We start from the raw sequence: 20,060 nt of genomic DNA on the forward strand, positions 1-20,060 counted from the left end.
CATTCTTCAGGTAACCTATAAGAACTTTGGTGTCTCCCACTATACCTAATCACAACACTATCTTCACATTTTTCTTTAGGTTGATTCTCAGTTTTGTGATTTACTCTATGTACTGACAGTACCCACAGGAGGTGAGACACTGAGTCACCAGACGCAACATATTGCACACACTGGCGCTGACTTGGAGTGCAGAGGTTGCCCTCTCTAGGGGTAAAAAGCCTCAAACCAGACTCCTAATTCTAAATAAAAGAACACTAAGAGAACCAACCTTAGGCCTATAAAGTCTAAATTTTCAAAAAGCCATGTTTCATTTTTCATACACATTTAACAAAGACATAACTGAATAGCATTTTCCTTCAAAATACCTAATGGTGACTCTTCTATATAATTACATGATTTAGACTTAAAAAAAAAACTATCTGAAATTCATCTGGTCCCCAACTGCTACAATAATAGGGAGACAAGCAGTTTCTGAGATTACACCTACAAATGTCAGGAGTAAAGGTTACAGATGCATCCCATAAATGCAAGAAGAATGAGCTTGGCTTTCAAACAAAAGAAATAAGACTAAGGAGTTCTACTAACATACGTCAATTACAGTTATGTTACTGCATCCTAGCTCTATATCAAAACAAAGTTTCCATCCGAAAAGAACAGCATTAATAGTCTGCACAATGGACAGACCCAATGTGGATTGTTAAGGGCAACACAGGTCCCCGTCTCCTTTCTTAGATCTAGTATGGTCTAGATGTTTATGAAATAATCCTGTAACTTTGCTCTCAGCTTAGAATATATGGACCTGGGCAATGGCTATCAACAGAGGGGAAGTGCTTACACTTATTTCTCATGCACTAAAATGTTGTGTGTGTAAAAATGTGCAGCTCATACTATGTTGAGGGTAATCAGTGGTGAAATTTATGCACATGTTTACACTCTACATTTGGAAGGGTATAAGACGAAGTGTTCTTTTGTTGACCCCACAAACTGAAGCCTAGGTAGGAGTGCCAGCAGCTGCTTCCTCTTCCTCCGTTTTGTCATTCAAATCACAGTCATAAGAAACATTGAAGGAAGTGGCTTTCGCCTCCAGATAGCAGAGGGATAGAGCCAGAGGAAGGGAGAAGGTGAGAGAAAAGGGCACCGACTGAGAAGCAGAGAGAAGCAGCCCAAAGATGACGATGAGGGAAGGAAGAAACGACGGGGAGGTGACAGGAACATAGTGCTGGACATCAGCGGGGAGGAAGGAGACCCAGACCCTGGGGAGGCTGGGGAAAGCAAGATACCCGGTCTCATCGAGGAGTGAGGGGAAGCCACATGGAAGGCATCTGCAGAAACTGAAGGAGAAGTACCCAAACTCGGCATCCTTGTGGTCAGCCTCTTGCAGAGGCTTCTCCTGGGTGGGAGGACAGGCAGGCTGAGGAGGGGTTACCATAGGGTCCAGGGTAAAATCGAGGATGGCGACTCCAGCGCCCCCCTGCTCTGAGGTGTCACCTGCAGAGAGGTGCTCTAAGCTGTCTAGTGTGATCTGCTCAGCCTCCCCAAAGGGGTCTTCCTCCAAAGTGTCTGACAGCAAGTCCAGTTCAGGGACTGGCAGTCGGTGTGGGGAAAGAGATGAAGCACAGCGGATGAGGGGTGAAGGTGGGCACACGGAAACAGGCTGTTCTCAGGAGCAAACCCATGAGGGAACGTGAAATCACACGACAGATACATGCAAAGGAGAAACAAGCAAGAGAGAAAGAGGAGAGAAGAAACGGGAGTTAGTGAAAACTTTTACTCTCAAGTAAGGAGTGTATTAACACAGCGCAGTTAGAAAATGAATTACATGATCCAATAATAGATATAGACTGATTTAATTATTATTTTCCAACTAGTGAATAAATCTGATGAAACTCAAATCACATCATTACTTTTAAACCTGCTCGCTGACAGACATCCAAAGCATCAGCAAAGAGGCCGGGCCACCACACTCAGCTGTTTGCCAAAGATAAGCAGCATTTCCTCTGGAATTTTAAAGAATTTTTTTTTTTAACAACTAGATATATCAAGTTAACTAGGCAAAAAGGAACACCAACTTTGAAATGCTGAGCTCTTCTGTTTCTGATGTAAGCAGTCGCTCCCCTGCCTGCCTCGTAAGCATAACTTTGCGAGATTCTGACAATTTATCAGCAGTTGAAGGATACCTTATTGAACATGATTTCTGTTATTTTTAGCTAAATAATTTTCAACCAAATGATTTTTTTAGTATGATATTCACAAATGCTTTAACAAAGGAATGCAGATGATTTGATGGCACGTGCCACCTGAAGCATCTGTTCTGGTGGCAGAAGGGCCCACATGGTCCCCAGCCCTCCTCTACGCTGAGTGCCAGAGGCTATCAGAGCACGAATTCCAGAGGCACTGGCAGCTACTGCATCTGGCAGGTTCTTTGTAAATTCATGTTGCACGTCTTTAAAGTTCTGCAAGTTAAAATTTAGAAAACACTATAAATCTACAGGATGATTTCTTTTTTTGTGTTAACTTCCAATGTTACCTATAAAACAGTTGCTTTGTGCAGATACAGAAAAGAGATCTGAAGAACTCAAAGCCTCTTCAAATCAATCTCCAGGTGACTTTACTTGCCCAAGGTAACAAGGCGACATAAAATAACAGTGACAAATTTGAAAACACAATATACATTACTTCTCCATTCACTATGGTATACGCACCAAACAAGGCCAAAAGCAACGCACCATCTTCTCACTCAATATTTACAAAACAATTACCTTTTGCTTAAGAATGTCTTCTTCATCAGTTACAGATTATCAATGAAAATTTTCCATAAAGACCATCTTTGTTCATTTCAAAAATTCGGGTCAACATAATTAAAATAATCGAGACAGGTTATACTATAAAATTTGCTTGAAATAAACAAATTTCAAATCATCATAGCTTTCATAATTTGGGGATTTAACTAAATAGGATGATTACGAACAGTCAAAAGGCTTACCGTAAATTACTTGCAATAATATAACTTATGTTGAAATATTTTACTTTGAACAACAATCAGAAAAAGGTTAGAGACCCTGTCCAAACCAGCAAGAGCCTACACATACGTGAAAATTGAGAAATTATACCAACAGAGAACACACGTTGATTAATTTTAAATGATACTTGAGTTCTGAAACAGCAAATGCAATAGATATCCTCTGGTCTAAGTACACACTTAAAATCACATATTTTCCTAATTTACCATACCTTTCCTTCAATGAGTTGCACATGTGGGGCTCTAGCTGGGCTTCTGACATCCCTTCTGCCATCGCCATCTTCTGCCACAGCAGGGCTGATGACTCCTGGGCCATATGCTGAAACATCCCGAGCGGGGCCCGGAAAATCCTTCATAAGACTTTGGTCCACATCACCCATCGGAGCTGGTAAAGAATGACCACGTAGATTACTTTAGGACATTTAAATGGTCCAACTTTACGGAACTTTCTCCCTTACACAGATAAAGAGGCAATGTGTAGACAAGAGGAACATTGTTTGAGCTCTCAAAATATCAATGTATCAAATAAAATCATTTTTAAACTTTTACTAAACTCTTAAATCCTGAATTTTAACCCATTGAACTACACAGGTCCTCAAATCACAGCTTTTTGAAGAATATACTCTGACCATGGAACTGGCCAGAAGGAGGAGCTCTAAGACCAGCTGAAACATGAGAGCTAGGCACTAAGTCAGAATTACAATGTGAGCAGTGTTTTAACTCTCTGGGATCTCTTTGATCTTGCCTGAACTTATTTCTGAATCTATTTATTACAACAAATAATATCTATTTATTAAAATGATTTGCTTCAATAAGTTTCAAAAATTCCTCCATAAAGAATCCTTTAATTTGAATACCATTCACAATTGTGACAAGACAGTAAAGGCAGATTTTAAGGAATTAACTTCTGTTTATGTTTAATGGTTTTCATTTTTCTAACCTCCCTCCTGAATGCCTCAATTTGACCTAGAGTAAATCTAAGACATGGACACCCTCCCACTCAGCAAACCTGGCCCTCATGGGCTCCCTTCCTCTCTCCTACAGATGGGCAGGAACATACACTGCGTTGAAATTTCCATCATGGCAGATCAACCTGATGGCCTCAGATCTCAACAAGGCAAAGGGAGGAGCAGCTGGCAAAGTCTCTGTCCATCCATAGCTTCTGCCCCAAATGACAAATAACCACAGAGGTCACTTCACTTGTACAAAAAGTGCCTGACTGACAGGGTGAGGTGGGCACAGGGTCATGCCCCTAAGGATGCCCAGGAAACAAAGGCCTTTAGGCTGCAGGCTCTTGAAGGGCAGGGACTGTGTGATGCCACCTACCACACTGAACTTGGGAGGCCTCAAGTACCTCCAATCCATGTATTACAGGAAATCTCTTGATCCACACCCCTCACATGCCCTGTCCAAAACTTCCTTCTTCCCCAGTCCTGCCTTTTTTGCCAAATATCACCTTCAACTTGTACCCAGTTACTCCAGCCAGAATCCCTGGAGTGTCTCCCTTCACCTTCAACACCAGCAAGTCCCAGAGGGTCCTCAGATACGTTTCCAAATGTGGCCAGTTCTTCCATCTCTATTTTACTACTCAGGTCCCTTCTAAGACTTTCACAGCCCTCAACCGCTCACACCAAATCATAAAATGAACTCACATCTTACATTAAGTCTAATTATTTTCCAGGTTTTATTTTGTTAAACTTCTGAGATTATTTTAATAATTTTCCCTTGCAAAGTATACGGCTATGAGTAACTCCTTTAACTTGTGATTATAATTTCTAAGCACCCATTACACACACTCAGAAATTATTGCACAATGGGAAAATCTGATCTAGAAATATTTTCAGATGTAACGATATTGAAATTTTAAAGGATATCAAATTTAAAGTTATATGATGAAGCTGACAAAATGTTGACTTTGCATACTTTTAAACACTATTAATTCCAGTTTGGGAGGGTGGGGCTGGGGAGTTTGTTTTGTTTTTTGCATTCTGAAGTAATTTTTTCAGGTCTTAAACACTTGCAAAACCCCAAGAAGCCTGTAGGCCGCAGGCACTGTGCCCATGATACCAAACGGCTAACTGGCCTCTTACCTGCCCAGGCAAGAGCACCACAACTCTCACCCAGCCAGTCTGCCTGAGCTTCCTCTCTAGTCATTCTCAACACTGCGCCAAGTGATTTTTTTTTAACAAAAAGATAGCACTGTGCACTTATGTGCTTGCACAAGTGTGCACACACACGTATACGAACCCATCAACGGTTTCCTACAGCACCTAGAATAAAAAAGCACACTCTTCACTATGGCCTGCAAGTCCCCGCGCGACTGCCCCAGCCACCGCTCCCCATCACGTACTCAGCCCAGACTCCACCTGCCCTGCTCCTGTTCCTGGTTGGCATCGAGCTCTCCCTCTCTCATAACCCTCACACCCGTGGCTCCTGCTCTACTCACAGCTGCCTCCTTCTCATCTCTGTCTTTTAAGTCTCAACTCAGATGGTTCTTCCTGAGTCAGGCCTTCCTGCCCTGGTGACCCAGTCTAAGAAGCGCCCCTGCTTTTTCTACTTTTCACTTTCAGGAAATCATTCTTCCCCGTTCTCAAATACATCTCGGTCGTTAGTTCTCTTAAATGACCATCTCCCTCTTTTTGGGTTTGATTTTCCAATCAGAATCTCACTGTTCTAAAATAGCAGTTCTAGATTGATTTTCATTTGATATTTGATCTTAGATATCAGTAATTTTCACACTCTAGATAATCACTAGCCGATTTATTTTAACTTGTCAAACCTTAAAGTGAGGAATATTTATATAATTAAATTAGTTTAGCTTACCTTAAAAACGAAACAGGAAAAAGAAAATACAATGCACGTTGATAACAACAACAAAGGTGCAGTGATGGGGAGTGGTGCAGAAAATGAAGCCCAGTACCAGGTTACAGCCTAGCTTTGCTCTGGGGGAATAAGAGGAATATAAACCCTAACCAAATAGTTCACCGGCTGTTTGGTCATGTATTGGCATGAAAAGCCTTCTATTTCTCACAATAACACAATAATCCTTTTGATGACTTGCCCATCTGATGAATTACAGTGTCCAAAACACAAAAGGAAAAATAATGGATTACTGTGCCGTGTTTGTTGCTTGTACTTGTAAAAATCATTGTTTTCAGATACAGACCTACTATAACCCCTGTGCTAAATCCGCCCGTGCAAGATGGTGGGTTTCCGTGAACACAGCTTACATACCTCAAAGAAACGCAGTGGTTTACTGCTCTTTTCAAACTCTAACATTTGCCATATAAGAGTTATAAAGCCTCATAGTTTACAACAAAGGCTGAAACAGTGTTCCAGAAAAAGGAACGATTTCTCTCAGGGTATCAACAACACTGACTGCATTTATTCAGCACTTGTATAAATTCTCTGTGGCAAGGGGCAAGGCTTGTGAAATATTTACATGAGCGGGCACATTTTTCAGATTTACTTGAAAAAAGTGCTCAGTTCAACAACTAAAAGATAGTTGACAAGATGAGCTAAAAGATACACTGACAGCTATCGTACATTCATAATTCACTAAACTTAAATCACTACATTTGGGAATATGGACATTTACTTGAACCAGCTTATGACCTATGCATATTTTTTGTGTGGTCTCATAAAACTATATGGAAGAGTCTCCAGAATCAAGACTTAAGAACTCTATACTCCCACCAAGAAATCCTGAGAAGCATCTCTGTGTGTCTGCCTGGGTCTGTTTTCCCAGTTTATTCCAGGAAAAACAGACTAAGGCCAAAGGGTGTCAGTCCTCCACTAATGAGAGAGCATTTTTATCTATCAGCATACCTGGACTGTTTTAGCTAACCATGTAAAATATAAGTTGTTCAAGTTCATATTTCAGAAAGAGACCAGTAATAACAAGCAATCAAAAAAGGTTTTTGCTGACAAACAGTAGTAAAAGAGAAGTTTTCAAATTTAATATCACTATTTTTGTACACGTTTTGAGATTAATCAACCAAAAAATGTTGGAAAACTACTACTCCTAGTGGAAAGTGCTCACAGCAATTAGTTTCTATTAGGTAGAAAGAAAACTGAAATCTTTCATAAAGCACCTAATATAAAATTAACCTTAGCTCTTATTTAAAAAAACCTTCTATTAACCCAAAATTAGACAGAGTAATAAGATACATATATGAAGGGAAGCAACGTCAGTTTATTTCCATGAGTAATTTATATAAAACTACAAACATGTAGCTAATTAGAACTCCAACAGAAAAAAACATAAAAACTTATACATATCTCCCCTTGAGTAAAGAAAAAATGAACGTATTATATTTCGTTTCCTTTTGTTAAAACACTGTATTTAAAACTAATTCTTTGAAGCTGTGAATGGCTTCTCATATGCAGAAAAGTTTGACTTCAGTAAGAGTTTTTAAACTCATAAAAATTTGGATGTTTTAAGTTCTTTTGAATAAAGGTTTGTAAGTTACCACACCAAAAAACCGTTGGAATTACATTCTTGCCATTAATTAACAAGTTCAGGAAAGTAAGCCACATAAACTACTTCACAAGTCAGACCAGTAAAAACGTGTTTGTCCAACGTCTCTTCAACAAGAACTCAACATTTATGTGCACTGACCGTACAAAGAAAACTTAGGTTCAGAATGACAACTTCAAAACACTACAAAATTATTTTCTTCTGAGTATAAGAAATAGTATTTTATTTATTCAGAAAAAAATGGCTATCCCTCTAGGGTGTTTCTGGGGGCCTTATTAACTAGATGAACATTTTCTGATCCCACTGCATTAGAGAAAGATTAACGCAACCGCAAACTACCCTCACTGTGTTTACCTCCATCCAGACTCCTGGAGGCCCGCTTACTGGAGGTGCGCTCAAAGTGCGGCGCAGGCCGGTCAATGAGGGTGCTCGCCTGGCGCGTCTGGGCTTGGGTGCGGCCGCTGTAGCGAAATTTGGACCCCAAGGTCAGGAACTTGGCCTTTGGTGGCTGCTCTGGAGACACAAGCCTACAGGGGAGAAAAAAAGGGAAGAAAATTAGACCTTACGGATTTATATCTCATTTCTCAATCAAAAAAAGATGATGCCTAAACTTTCTAATGAAAAACAACACATTATTATAAACCCTCCTATATACAAAGCTTTATGATAGTGCTAAGATGAATAAATCCACATTCATGGATTTGTAAATAACCTTTTCCTCCACCTGAGCAAAAGAGCAGCTGTTCCCAGGGTGTATCAAAGGTTATTTATTTGTATTAGCTTCAATCATTTATATAAACACATATGTCTGAATTCTTGCTCCTAGCTAAAAGTGCCAAGTAGCAATCCATTACCATTAGTAATTCTTAATATTTATGTCTATTTCTCCTGGGAAAGAACATCCAACTCAGGAATCTGTTCCATCAAATGATGCTTTCCCACGAAGAATGGAGCTGTAGGGATGACTAAATAACCTTTCATGCCAGCACAATTCTACTGCTGAAAGCCTGGGTACATAACGAATGAAGTCAAAGTTTCTCGATGTTAAATCCTTCCAGACCTATGCAAAAGCATGTTTTTAAGTAAATGAGCCAATCTTGTCTGGAATACAACTGAAATTGTCTCGTTTTCGTTGTCTGATCAAGAGTTGGCAAAACATCTTAACAAAGAGATAATCTCAGCACTCTTGCAGAGTTTATTAAATAAGACTTTCGTTGACAATTCCAGAATATGAAGAATTCCACCAAAAGAAGAGTGATTTCTTTAAGAGCTCTTCACCATTTCAAGTATTTCTAGACCTTCTGCTCAATCTTTTAGAAATCCTCTTCTGTTTAACAAGCAATGAAAAGGGAGTCAAGTCAAGGTAAAGCTACATGTAATAATAAAAGAGGCAATCCTCCATCAAGTCAGGAGTCTCAACAGCATTAACCCAGAAAAACAACGCGTTTCAATTAAACTGATGAAAGAAGAGCTCAAACACTCCAGCTGTCTTGGTGTTAATCTAGAGTTGAAAGGTAGCAGGCGTGTTTCTTGAAAACTTCCACTTCCTGCCAACAGATTTTCAAAGGAGATACGGCAGGTACTCAATAAATACAGGCTGGATCACTAGAGAGGATCTTAATGTCACCTTTTACTATATGAGGCCACCTGAACTTAAGCAGCTGGAAGACATGTCTACGAACCCATTTTTCAGAGTTCTCCTTCCTAGTATTACACAGTCATAGCATTTAAGAACAGATTTTGAGCTCCTGAGCCAGGATTTTGGAGGAGGGAAGTTGGGCTATGAGCTCTATAACTTCTGACACATTGCAAGAACTATTACCAAATATTTCAGTCTTAATTCAATAAAGCATAAAACAACCCCACTGCCACAACTAGTCCATTTAAATGAAGTTGTTGGTTTAATTTTTTCCCAGTTATGAAAGTGGGCTTTCATTTATATAAGCTGGGGTATGTAACCAGTCAAATATCTAAGTCTAGGTGAGAAGAATTCTCTAGCACCATATTTCTCTAGACTAATTTATTTTTAAGATAATAGATAAGATAATAGACAGCTGGTTGCCATTTAGTGCATATCAGAATCATTATCCACTTACACACTCTGTAAAAGATATTTTATGAAAAATACAAATCCCAGACACACAAGGCAAACATCTTAAAGGCAGATATACATCACAATGCAAGAGGAGGAAAGTCATTAACTAGAGGATTTTTGTTTTATTTATTTCCAACTGAGATAAAATGCTGCCTTACCAACTGGCACTGGTGACCACATACACAAAGTATTAGCTTACAGATTAATTTTCTGATGACAAAGAAATCCTTAAGTAATTATGTTACAATTGAATAGAAACAAATATCAAAATAAAAAAGGGTTAACACAGATATTAGCTTTCTCTAAAAGAATTTTTTTGGTGACTTAAGTCAATGATAATGTAAATAAATTTTCTAAGAAAATGTAGGCCAAGCAACAAAATATTTCAATACTATCACTTAAAGATCACTTAACAATTATTTCCATTTGATATTACTTTCATCTTCTACATCAGACCCTATCTTCATAAAAATAACACCAAAACCACTACAAGACATCTATCATTTCACTTTTGGGACTTTAAAAGCTACAATAAAGGACTCATCATGACAGAATATTAAAGGTCTTGAGTAAGATGATTTAATGATGTGGCAGAAATGAATTCAAATTTTACATATTTTACTGCTTAAGAAGCATGTTAACATCTTAGTTTTATAAAGATCCTGCCATTATAAATCAAATGTTATTAATGTTGGTCTATGGAAAACAAGGGAACATTTTAAGAAAACCCACACCTTGATCACTAAAGTCAAGCACACTTTTAACGATAAAGCTCGCTACGAAGGGGCTGACGACCCTCATTCACTTGAGATTACTCTGGAGCCACAATGCCATGTTTACACGGCAGTTTCATGTGAAGTTAGGAGAACCTCAGGTTAATCTTTCTGACACACCATCACCACCAACAAAAAAAGCACTGAGAAAACGGATCGCAGCACACAGGCTGCAAACACCACAGGGAAGCAGAGCGCAGTCGGGAGGCTGGTGGGCACCGAGGCCCCACCGCCTGGCTCTGCACCCCATCTGCACCCGTTACTACCTATATGACCAGCGGCATGCCTCTTCACTTCTCTGTGCCTCGGTTTCTCCACGTGTAAAGTGAAGATAACGGCAGCTGCCCCCTAAGATTTTACATAAGAATTAAAAGAATTAATCCGTGTACAGCACTTACAATGGTGACAGGCTCTACTAAACACTCAGGGAAGGAGAGCAGCTTTATTATTATTTTCTTGTTCTACTAACATTAGTCTAGCTGAGCAGCTACCACTAAACAGAAAAATCTATTTTATAACAGCTTTAATGTGAAAGCTGTCTTAATTTTCTAAAGAAATTATTTGCATCTTTTGTGATGAACTAAGACAGAACGAAATCCAGATTTGATTCAAAGCACTCTGCAAATTCTGATTTGCCCTGTGATAAACGTATTATTTTATATCATTTCTAAGCACAGTTATGCAAGGTTTAAAAATATAAAAATGCCTTCATTAACCATTATTTCAAAAGTCTGCAGGAGCCAACTCTCTACTTTTAAATCGGCATCCGTGGTCTGCTAGCAAAATGATGGCAGGACGGACCTGTGGCTTTGCAGGGCTAACAGACATCTCAGAACCTCTTGCTAGAAGAACACGAGAGGGAGGACAGCTCACAGGTGAAGGGCGTGCGCTTTAAGATCAGAGAGCCGAGGCCCCCTCTGCCCGGGTGCCTGGCCGCTGGGCACCTCCATGGACACCCAGCTCTGAGCCGCAGTGTCTCAACGGGGATGACGAACAAATGAGATTGTGCAACGGAAAGCAATCGTTTTGTGCTGACAACAACATCCGCTCAAGGAATGTCAGCATTTGTCATTTCCAAAATCATTACTGCTTTCACTATCACCACGGGACAAGGAAGCCTGCTGTCAGTCAGGCCTGGAGCCGTGTCCTTTAACTCATCACTGCTACCCACCAGCTGTAACGGAGGCAGGCTCACATCGTCTTAGGAGAAATTCGTCATGAATCCCAAGATAAATTATAAACTTTTCAAAGATTTATATGATTAGTGTAATTAAGTTAGAAAGATTCAAGTAGTATATTTTATGAGTTACATTTCTCCTCTAAAATGAGTATATTGGAGCAGTCTTGAAAATAGATATTTGTCAATTTAACTTGAAGAAGGAGTCATTCGTACCAGCTGACAATTCACTTTAAAAATAGCATACTGTGGTCACCAAACTAAGGATAATGATGACAATGATGATAGTCATGATGATGATAAACATTATCATAAACCAGAAATGGTTCTGAATTTGTTATCTCATTTACTTTTCAGAACAATCCTATAACAACCCTATAAACCTGTGGGGTAGATACTACTACAATCACAGGGACGATGGACGATCAAAGTATGGCTCAGAAAGGTCGAGTAACTTATCCACAGTCACACACCTGCTCTGTGGTGGGACAGGATTAGACCCTAAGAGTCTAGAGCGAAAACCTTAAAGATGAAGGGCCTAGATACCCAGCTGTATAGACTGCTGTATAGGAAGCTGAGGAAATGGAAAAAACAAAGATCAGCCAAGTATACCTGTAGGAAACATGCTCTTGAAGAAAAGTATGAAAGGAGACAGGACACAGCTAAAGTAGGCTAGAAGGTCTAAGGAGATCTGTTTTTCTTTGGTTTTTAAAGGAACAAGACAGGGACATGTTTACTAGCCGAAGAGGAGGTCAAAGGCACCCACCAAGAGCACATGATTTACAAAGCACGATCCTGTGTGAGGCATGAAATGAGGGATGGAGGCAGAGGAACAGACCACCTCTTCTTGGAGAGGAGAGGAGAGGAAGGAGGGGAGGAAGGGAGGGAGAAGGGAGTGCTGCCCAGTGATGGGCAAAGCGGAAGAAGAAAGGCAGAGGAAACGAGAAGGCTCATGACCCACAGCTTGTACCATCCATGTGCTGCACGATGGGGGACATCTGAGCAGAGAGGCAGCGGTGCGTAGGGGCTCTAGATGACCCTGAAATAACCCTGAATATCTGGGATGGCAGAGGAAGTCACAGGACTGACTGACTGCCTGGTAGCACTGACGATCCAGCTGCTGTGGAAAATGATGAACTCTCTGTAAGAGCACTAGCCCACAAGGTCGTGTGACTTTCTCTTATAAAGAACGAGCACGTGTGTCAGCACAGCTATTTAAGGCAGCACCTGACAGCACAGGTACAGAAGCAGTGAGGTCGGGACACAGGACTAATCTAGGACCAGCAGATTGGCAGGCTGATATGCAAAGAGGGCAGGGATTTGCGGGGGTTAGAACACTCCTGACACAGTAGCAAAAGGGCAGACGACAAGGTTCTGGGAGGTTTGGGAGAGAAGTTAAGCAGGAGGGAGCTCATAGGGACAGCTACATGAAACCTAAGATGAGTGACAGTGGAAAGAAGAACAGCAGCTGGGCGGCAGAGTGTGGTGGGGGCAGGAGGGAAGGCGGCTGGAGCCACAAAGTGGAGTCTCAGACTATCGCAGAGCGGGATCAGATCTGAGTACCATAAGGCAGGGCCAGGGCAACAGAAACAGGCGTGGGGTGGAGTGCAGACAGCAGATCCGGCACTGGGGAGAGCCGAGAACCACAATACAGCCTTACTGCATCTGCCACACTATCCACTACCACCTCTTCATGTGTAGAGGGTGCCAAGAGCTGCTTTAATTAATTTTAAGCTGTTTTCTTGAAATTACCTGTAGAAAGTATGATGTTCCACACACACCTTCCATAGCCTTTTTGCTGCCCGATGGTTTGGCAGTTTGAACCCAATGGTGCTCTCAAACTGTTCCAGCTAGAATAAATCCATAAAATAAATCAGCACATTTACTTAAGAGATCATTAGAAGTCACTGAAAACCATGAATTCAGGTGTTCTGTAAGAAGTAATTCTTCTTCTTGAAAAAAGTAAATAATATTAGAATATCTAATATAATTATACAAAATAAATTTTTCACAGACTACAGTACTAGTTACTATGAAAAGGAAGTATCAACTACCAACTGAAGGATAAACCAATTACCCTTCAACATCCACTAAAATTCATTTTACCACCTTCCTCTTGATCTCTACCAACAGTGACCTGTTGCTAGCTGATTCAACAACAACAGCGAAAGGAGCCCCCACTACATGGCAGGCACTTCCTACTTTTTCTTTTCTGTGAAAGCCGTGGCAAGTGCTTGCTTTTTAGCAACAGGGATATACACGCAGGTTGAGCATCAAGAACCCTGTCCTTTTTTGACCATGGAAGAATAAAGAATAGCTCATTTTTTTAAAATTCAGTGGGAAAGAATTCGCTCATGGCCACAAAGGCCAACACTGACCAAGGCTGACTGGACAGGCCCCGGGCTAAGGACACTGCTTACCTCTGCGGGCCTGACTTTGATGTAGAAGTTACTGCGCTTATAGGAAATTTTCAAGATTTTCGGCCAGGCAAAACGATTGATTCTCAGTCTGTCTTTGTAGATGAGGAGCCCGTTGGCACATACGCCCAGCTTGATGTCCACGCCTTCTGAGTCCTGCCGAGTGGAAGCCATTGACCACGGTTAGAGCTGTGGGCGTCACACAGATCAGGGAGCTAACAACCCCCAACCACAGCGAGGAGGCCAGGTGAACACTTGTCTTGAATCTCAGTGACGGCCCACAAGCTAACAGCAACAGCAGGGCACGGACGCATCTTAAATTTACCCATCTCCAGGGCTCAGATTTGAGTTGCCAAAGAGGGTTGGCAACAGGACTATAGGACACTGTATTTTTCAAAAGGCATAATTTACATGCTCTCAAGTTCAGTTGTAAGAGCTAAAGGGGAAAAGTGAAACAATTCAATTTAGATATCCTGAAGACATTGGAGATAAGTGTGTTTTCTGAGAGGCTATTCCAGCCCTAGGGGGATAGCCCTGTCCTAGGGTAGGGGACAGTCAGCTGCCTACCCTAAGTTGCGTGCAGCCACCTTACTTCAGGCAAATTCATCTCAGATGGATTGTGCTAGCTAAGAGCTGTTAAAATTATGCCTATAATCTACAAAACACCAATCCCTCACAGAAGATTTCTCTGCTCAGCTGACAGTGTCGAAATCTTTGAATTCTTTCAATGGTTTTTCCCTAACTCAGGGTGCTGACATCCAGTTCTCCTTACAGCATTCCTCTGGCTGGCGGATCTCAAAGGACCACGGACTATCCTTGAACTTATTCGTAACGTTTTCCTTCCCCAGCATTTTAATTTGGAACAGACGACAATCTAGAATAATCACAAACCTGAAAGGTTTTTAAAAATCAAATAAATTTACAGACAAAAGTAAAAAACTGTCTCCTCACATTCCAAGTAGAGATGAAGATCTAACACACGCAATATTCAAAACACACAAATCAACGTTTACCTTCAAGAGAAGAGTGGATCCCATTCAAGAGACGGAAAATTGAAAATACTCAGATTCACATTTTCAGAAATCATTGACAACAAGGAACAAATTCCCACAAAACATGCTGAAACAAACACCACATTCAGCCTAGGTCTCGATTCAATAAGCATAAAAAATAAAAAATAAAAGCATAACATTCCAACTGCCTCGTTACTGAGAACAACCTAACAGTTTATAACAGCTTTGAAAAGAGAAGTGTGGTACTAGGTAACTGATGTCAATTGCTTTTGCTGCTATGATATTTGAGTAATTCATAGACACAAATAAAACTACCTTAGGCCATCTAAGAAGGTTTAGAAATCTAATCTAGAAGGTGCTTTATTCACCGTGCCCTGGCAGCCACAGTTCTCTCTAGGAACAGAGCGAACGTGCGGGTGAACCAGGCCCAGGTGCCCAAGAACTTGGCACCAGAACAAATGGTGTGTTTGCCAAAAACGTCACCAGCCACGGCCACACGGAGCAGCCCGGAAGACTGCCCGAGACAGCATGTTCCCACGAAGTAAGGAGGTGACCTCGTTGGAAACACTGAACAAAGCCATCTCTAGTCTGAAGCAATCTTTAGTCAGGACACTGAAGCTATTTTATCAGACTTAAGAATAAACACAATCTGGATCCTAGTAAATCGGTTGATTTTTGGTTGTTCCACATATTGTTTTAGAATTATCAGTATTTGTGTGAATAGAAATTACAGATAAAGGGTAAGAAGTGAAAGGTAAAAAAGCATGCCTTAGTCCTCCATATTCGACTTCCGTTATTGAGCAACAAAGTCAGAAACATTAACTGATAAAAAGGAGCACCTTCTCAGCCTTGCTCAGCAGCCTCAGGAAGCTGCCCCATATGGACCTCAACAGGATCCCATGCCCACTGGCTTCCGAATGCATCCAGCCTGTGGAAAGGTCTCAAAGGAGATCAGAGAGAGGAGGGAGGGAAAGGATGAGTCCCTCTGACAACTGTGGCTCCTCTCAAGACAGCCCTCTCCATATCGACCTCTCCTTCCACATTCTGGCAAGCACCCTTTGCCCTCACCCCTCACACCCAAGGGTCAGAGGGCAGCCGTGACTGGCTCAGAGGAGCCACACAACTCTGCGGTTTCCCTGTATCTTTCTCAAGAGTCCTTTTATTCAACCCTCTTCAACTTGTCCTAATGTGGGAGTGCCATTAAGAACTCTTCTAATAATGAAAGATGAATGGAAAAATTTCTTAAATATGATCAAGACAATGAAAAATGTATAAAGAAACAAAACTTTAAACTACATGAAAAGTTCTTTTACATTGATAATCTTTTCAACGAGCTACAAATATCTTGCTTATCAAATATCATCTATCAGATGATAAACAGAAGGAATGAATGTGAGTTTATATTGTTTTAAAGTGATCTGCTCCTCACCACACAGCAAGAACTGAAATTATACTTATAATAGAGCCTGCAATTTTTAGTTTTCTAAGATACAACTTTAAAAACAAGAACCTCAAAACCTTGCAGCATTGCCATCTAAGAACTGGTTTCTAACTAACGATCAATGAAGCAGATGTAAGATTGACATATGACAGAGTAACAGGGTGTAGAGGACCAGAGACGCCTGTCTCCATCACAGAGAGAAACGAGCGGGAAACCCCGTGTTGGGAAGACCTGATTCACCTCCTGGGAAGACTGACCAGACAGATGGGGCCGCTTAACAACAGGGTGCTTTAAGCAAGTCATTCTCTGCACTCTGTTTCATGCAGTTTTGTAAAATAAAAACCTCCCAATCTTACATAAGATGGCGCATGTGAGAGTATGTTTAAGAATCAAAGGCATACAGCAGCTAGCAGTTAAAAATGATGCTGCCAGAGACTATTTACTAACATGGAATAGTGTTCATACGAGCAAGTAAACAAAAAAAAATAATAAAAACCTCATGAAATGATCCTTATAGCATGCTCCCATTTTTAAAATGCATGAGAGTTGAAATACTCAGGTTTTTAAAAAAAAACAAAACGTATCGAAATACTAACAGTGCTTATTTCTGCATGAAGAGATCTCAGTGATTTTTATTTTCTTCTGTTTGCCTCTGTTTTCTATAATGAACATACATTATTTTTGTAATAAGGAAGAATACTTAAAGAATAAAGGAGGCCACTGAGGGAAAAAGAGTGCTTTGAAAATATGAAACACTATTAACAAAAAAGCAGGAATTACTAGTCTGAGGCCTGGGGAGGGAACTGCTCTCTGAGCAGGGGCCTTCCTAGAAATTCCCCAGACCCCACAGCCTGGGCTTCCTGGGCCACATCCAGGGATGGGCTGCGTGTTTTAAGAGCAGACGAGCACAGGTTCCCTCAGCACACTGAGGCGACTCTGGACCTATTTTTCAAAACCAAGCCCATCTTTCGCCTCACCTCCTGTTCCCTCCCTTGGCTCTCCCCACCAGGTGATCACTTGAACCAGGATAATGACGCAGGTGACGTCTATTACTGGCATTCTCCCAACCCAACCCCACCTTCCCCTAGCACCTGTGTTCACTGTCCCATTCTTTGCCCATCTCTTAAATGAGACGTGGTGCTTCATCCCTGGGAACCTGCATCAGCCTACCTTACCTCACAAGAAGTACAAAACAGACCTCCGGGGGAAAGCCCAATAACTCGGGCTCCTTCACAGCCTGGAGCCCTTCTGGAAAGTGGTCAAATCCATGCCACTTTTGCGCTTTCATGGCTGCCGAGATCTGCTCTCCTTTCCCGGGACCGAGGCCGGAGAGGGAGCTGCGACAAGGCAGCAGGGAGCACAGCAGAAGCTGGGACACAGCATAAACCAGGATGAGGGGTAAAGAAGGCTGATGAGGTGAGTCTGACAGTAAGTACAGATGAAAGGGTATTAATTTAAAAGACTGGGAAGAGAAGAAAGAAGTAGGGGGAGAACAAATGGTCCCTCCCACAACAATCAGTCACCAAAGAAACATCAGAGAGACCTTCGGCTGAGGGTGAGTAGCCTGTTCCCAAAAGTGAATGAGGCTATTCCGACCCTGGCACCCTCTCAAATCTTCAGTCAACAGACTGGGAAGACGCCACTGCCCCATTGTGTTTACAGTACCTTGGCGTGATGGAGGTCAACACCGTACATGGAAAGCCTCTTTGCATTTTCTAAGAACTGAGAATCAGCTTGTGCAGGAGATAAGCCCCTAAAAATCAAAAGAAACAGTATTATCTCATTGGCGGATGGAAAGCAAATGTAGCCCAAACAGGGAAAGGGGTGTATAAGCTTTGAGAGTTTGGGGTGGAGGGAGTAACTCGGCTGAATTTGCAGACTAGCAGCAGACAGGTAAGAAGGCTCCGCTCTCAGTCTCTAACATTTTCCTCTTAGGATGCTCTAACATAAACCTGTTCAGTGCAAGGAGGGGCATCTCCACCCTTTTCCCTTTTTAACTTAGAAAGTTGCTTTTCATTTTTTTCCACTGGAGAAAAAAGCCCCAGCAATAATGGGTATAACATAAATTAACTGAAAATAAAAAAGTGATGTCATCTTTCTGAAACAAATTCTTACTCCAGAGTTTTATACCACCAGGGCCGATCATAATAAAGATCAGAAGTGTGTGTGTTTGATTTTACACGTGGGGTAGTAAGACCTATCACACTCTGTCGACACTAAAGTTACTTCCATTCCTGTCTATATCCCCAACTAAACAACTTTTAAGCTCCTCGAGGGTGGGACCATGTCCTGTTAGTCTTCCTATTCCTTCCTCATGGCATTTCAGAACCTGAGATTTCAAATTCAAGTTACACAGACATGTCTATTGAGTAGAATTGGAATAAAGTTAGAGTCAAACACTGCATTTATTATTTTTTTAAAGCAAAGTCAATGAACATGGTCTGTTAAAAATTTTCTAATCTCTGAAAGTTCTTTCCAAATCATTTTAGTCAAAATTTTATAAAATTTCAATTTCGCAATATGGGATAAATTATCATTTGTAACTGGAGCTTTTACAACTTGTGCTAAAAAAAGTCTTATTTTCACACAGATATACAAGTTCTCAATGTGGTATTTAAGTAATTAAGTAATGCTTAGCTAAACCAAAAGGTTATCTTCTGTGAGCAGGGGAAGCACCTGTGACTTTCAGTTGCTACTCCCACGTCCACCGCCACTCACGTTTCCGATTCAGACCCTGATGCCTCACTCACTATCTCCCTGGCTTTCTTAACAAATATGGTCATGAAAACAATTAAAAGGCAGAAAAACTATATAGTAAATGCCAAACAAGTATGTGGGTCTGTTTGTTTCAAGTGTATGTGTTAAGGGATAGGACTGGGAGTAGGAAGAAGGCAATGTCATAGGGAAAAGTCAATTTTTTCGATAAATGAACACATTTAGCATCATGAGCATAGTTCCTCGTAGCTGTAAAGACAATGGAAGGATATGTCAAGGGCGGCAGGCTGTCTTGATTAGTGCAAGGTGAAGTTCCAAAAAGAAAATCTGGATAATCCCATAAACTATGCTCAAATGTCTAGCAAGTGTTACAAGCGGAGCTATTTATACCCGCCACGGCCACTTTCTCTCCAGGAAGCAAGTCAACGGACCTGTGGGTTTTGTGCAGCTCCGCCACCTTCTCTTCCAGCTCCTTGGTCTGGTTCGGGGCAAACTGGAAGTCACTGAGGTCATTACTGCCATGCTCTTTTGGGTCGTAGTCCCCAAGTTCAGCCTGCAGTGTGTAAGATCCCAGGAGGGCATGAGTGACAAAAGAGCAGGGCAGGCGGCCAGAGGCGATGTCCTGCCGGAGCTGAAGGCACAAAAAGTATCTGCAGGAGCAAGGAGAGAAGAGTCAAGGAGAACAGTTAGTGGAGACTGGAGTGCTCATAGCCCTGGAGCTCTAATACTCCTTTAAACGTAAATAGCCCTCTTCAAACCCACAGCAAAAGAAGCCTCCTCTAAGAAGAAGCCCACCTTGCTCCTTGACTCCTAACCTTGTGGTTTATTTACAGAAACTGAGTCCAGAGGGCTCAGTTAACAGAACGAAAATTCTGAACTGCGTTCTGGTAATGGTGTATCATTGCTATTACAATAAAGCGTTTTGTGACT

The 20,060-nt window shown here is 41.3% G+C and overlaps 1 protein-coding gene across 42 annotated transcripts in view; it reads right to left on the reverse strand.

The window, feature by feature from the left end:
- The window catches only part of EPB41L2 (erythrocyte membrane protein band 4.1 like 2), a 221,763-nt gene that overhangs the window by 38,677 nt on the left and 163,026 nt on the right, over window positions 1-20,060 (reverse strand). For all 42 annotated transcript variants that reach the window (XM_044754986.2, XM_070496525.1, XM_070496523.1 and 39 more), the window contains 6 exons: window positions 19,562-19,780; window positions 18,081-18,168; window positions 13,965-14,117; window positions 13,297-13,394; window positions 7,854-8,026; window positions 3,232-3,404 (listed from right to left, as the gene is read on the reverse strand). In XM_044754986.2, coding sequence (XP_044610921.2) covers window positions 3,232-3,404; window positions 7,854-8,026; window positions 13,297-13,394; window positions 13,965-14,117; window positions 18,081-18,168; window positions 19,562-19,780 — 904 coding nt within the window. The remainder of the gene's footprint in view (window positions 1-3,231; window positions 3,405-7,853; window positions 8,027-13,296; window positions 13,395-13,964; window positions 14,118-18,080; window positions 18,169-19,561; window positions 19,781-20,060) is intronic.

Source organism: Equus asinus, chromosome 24, assembly GCF_041296235.1.
Source record: "Equus asinus isolate D_3611 breed Donkey chromosome 24, EquAss-T2T_v2, whole genome shotgun sequence".
Taxonomy (NCBI): domain Eukaryota; kingdom Metazoa; phylum Chordata; class Mammalia; order Perissodactyla; family Equidae; genus Equus; species Equus asinus.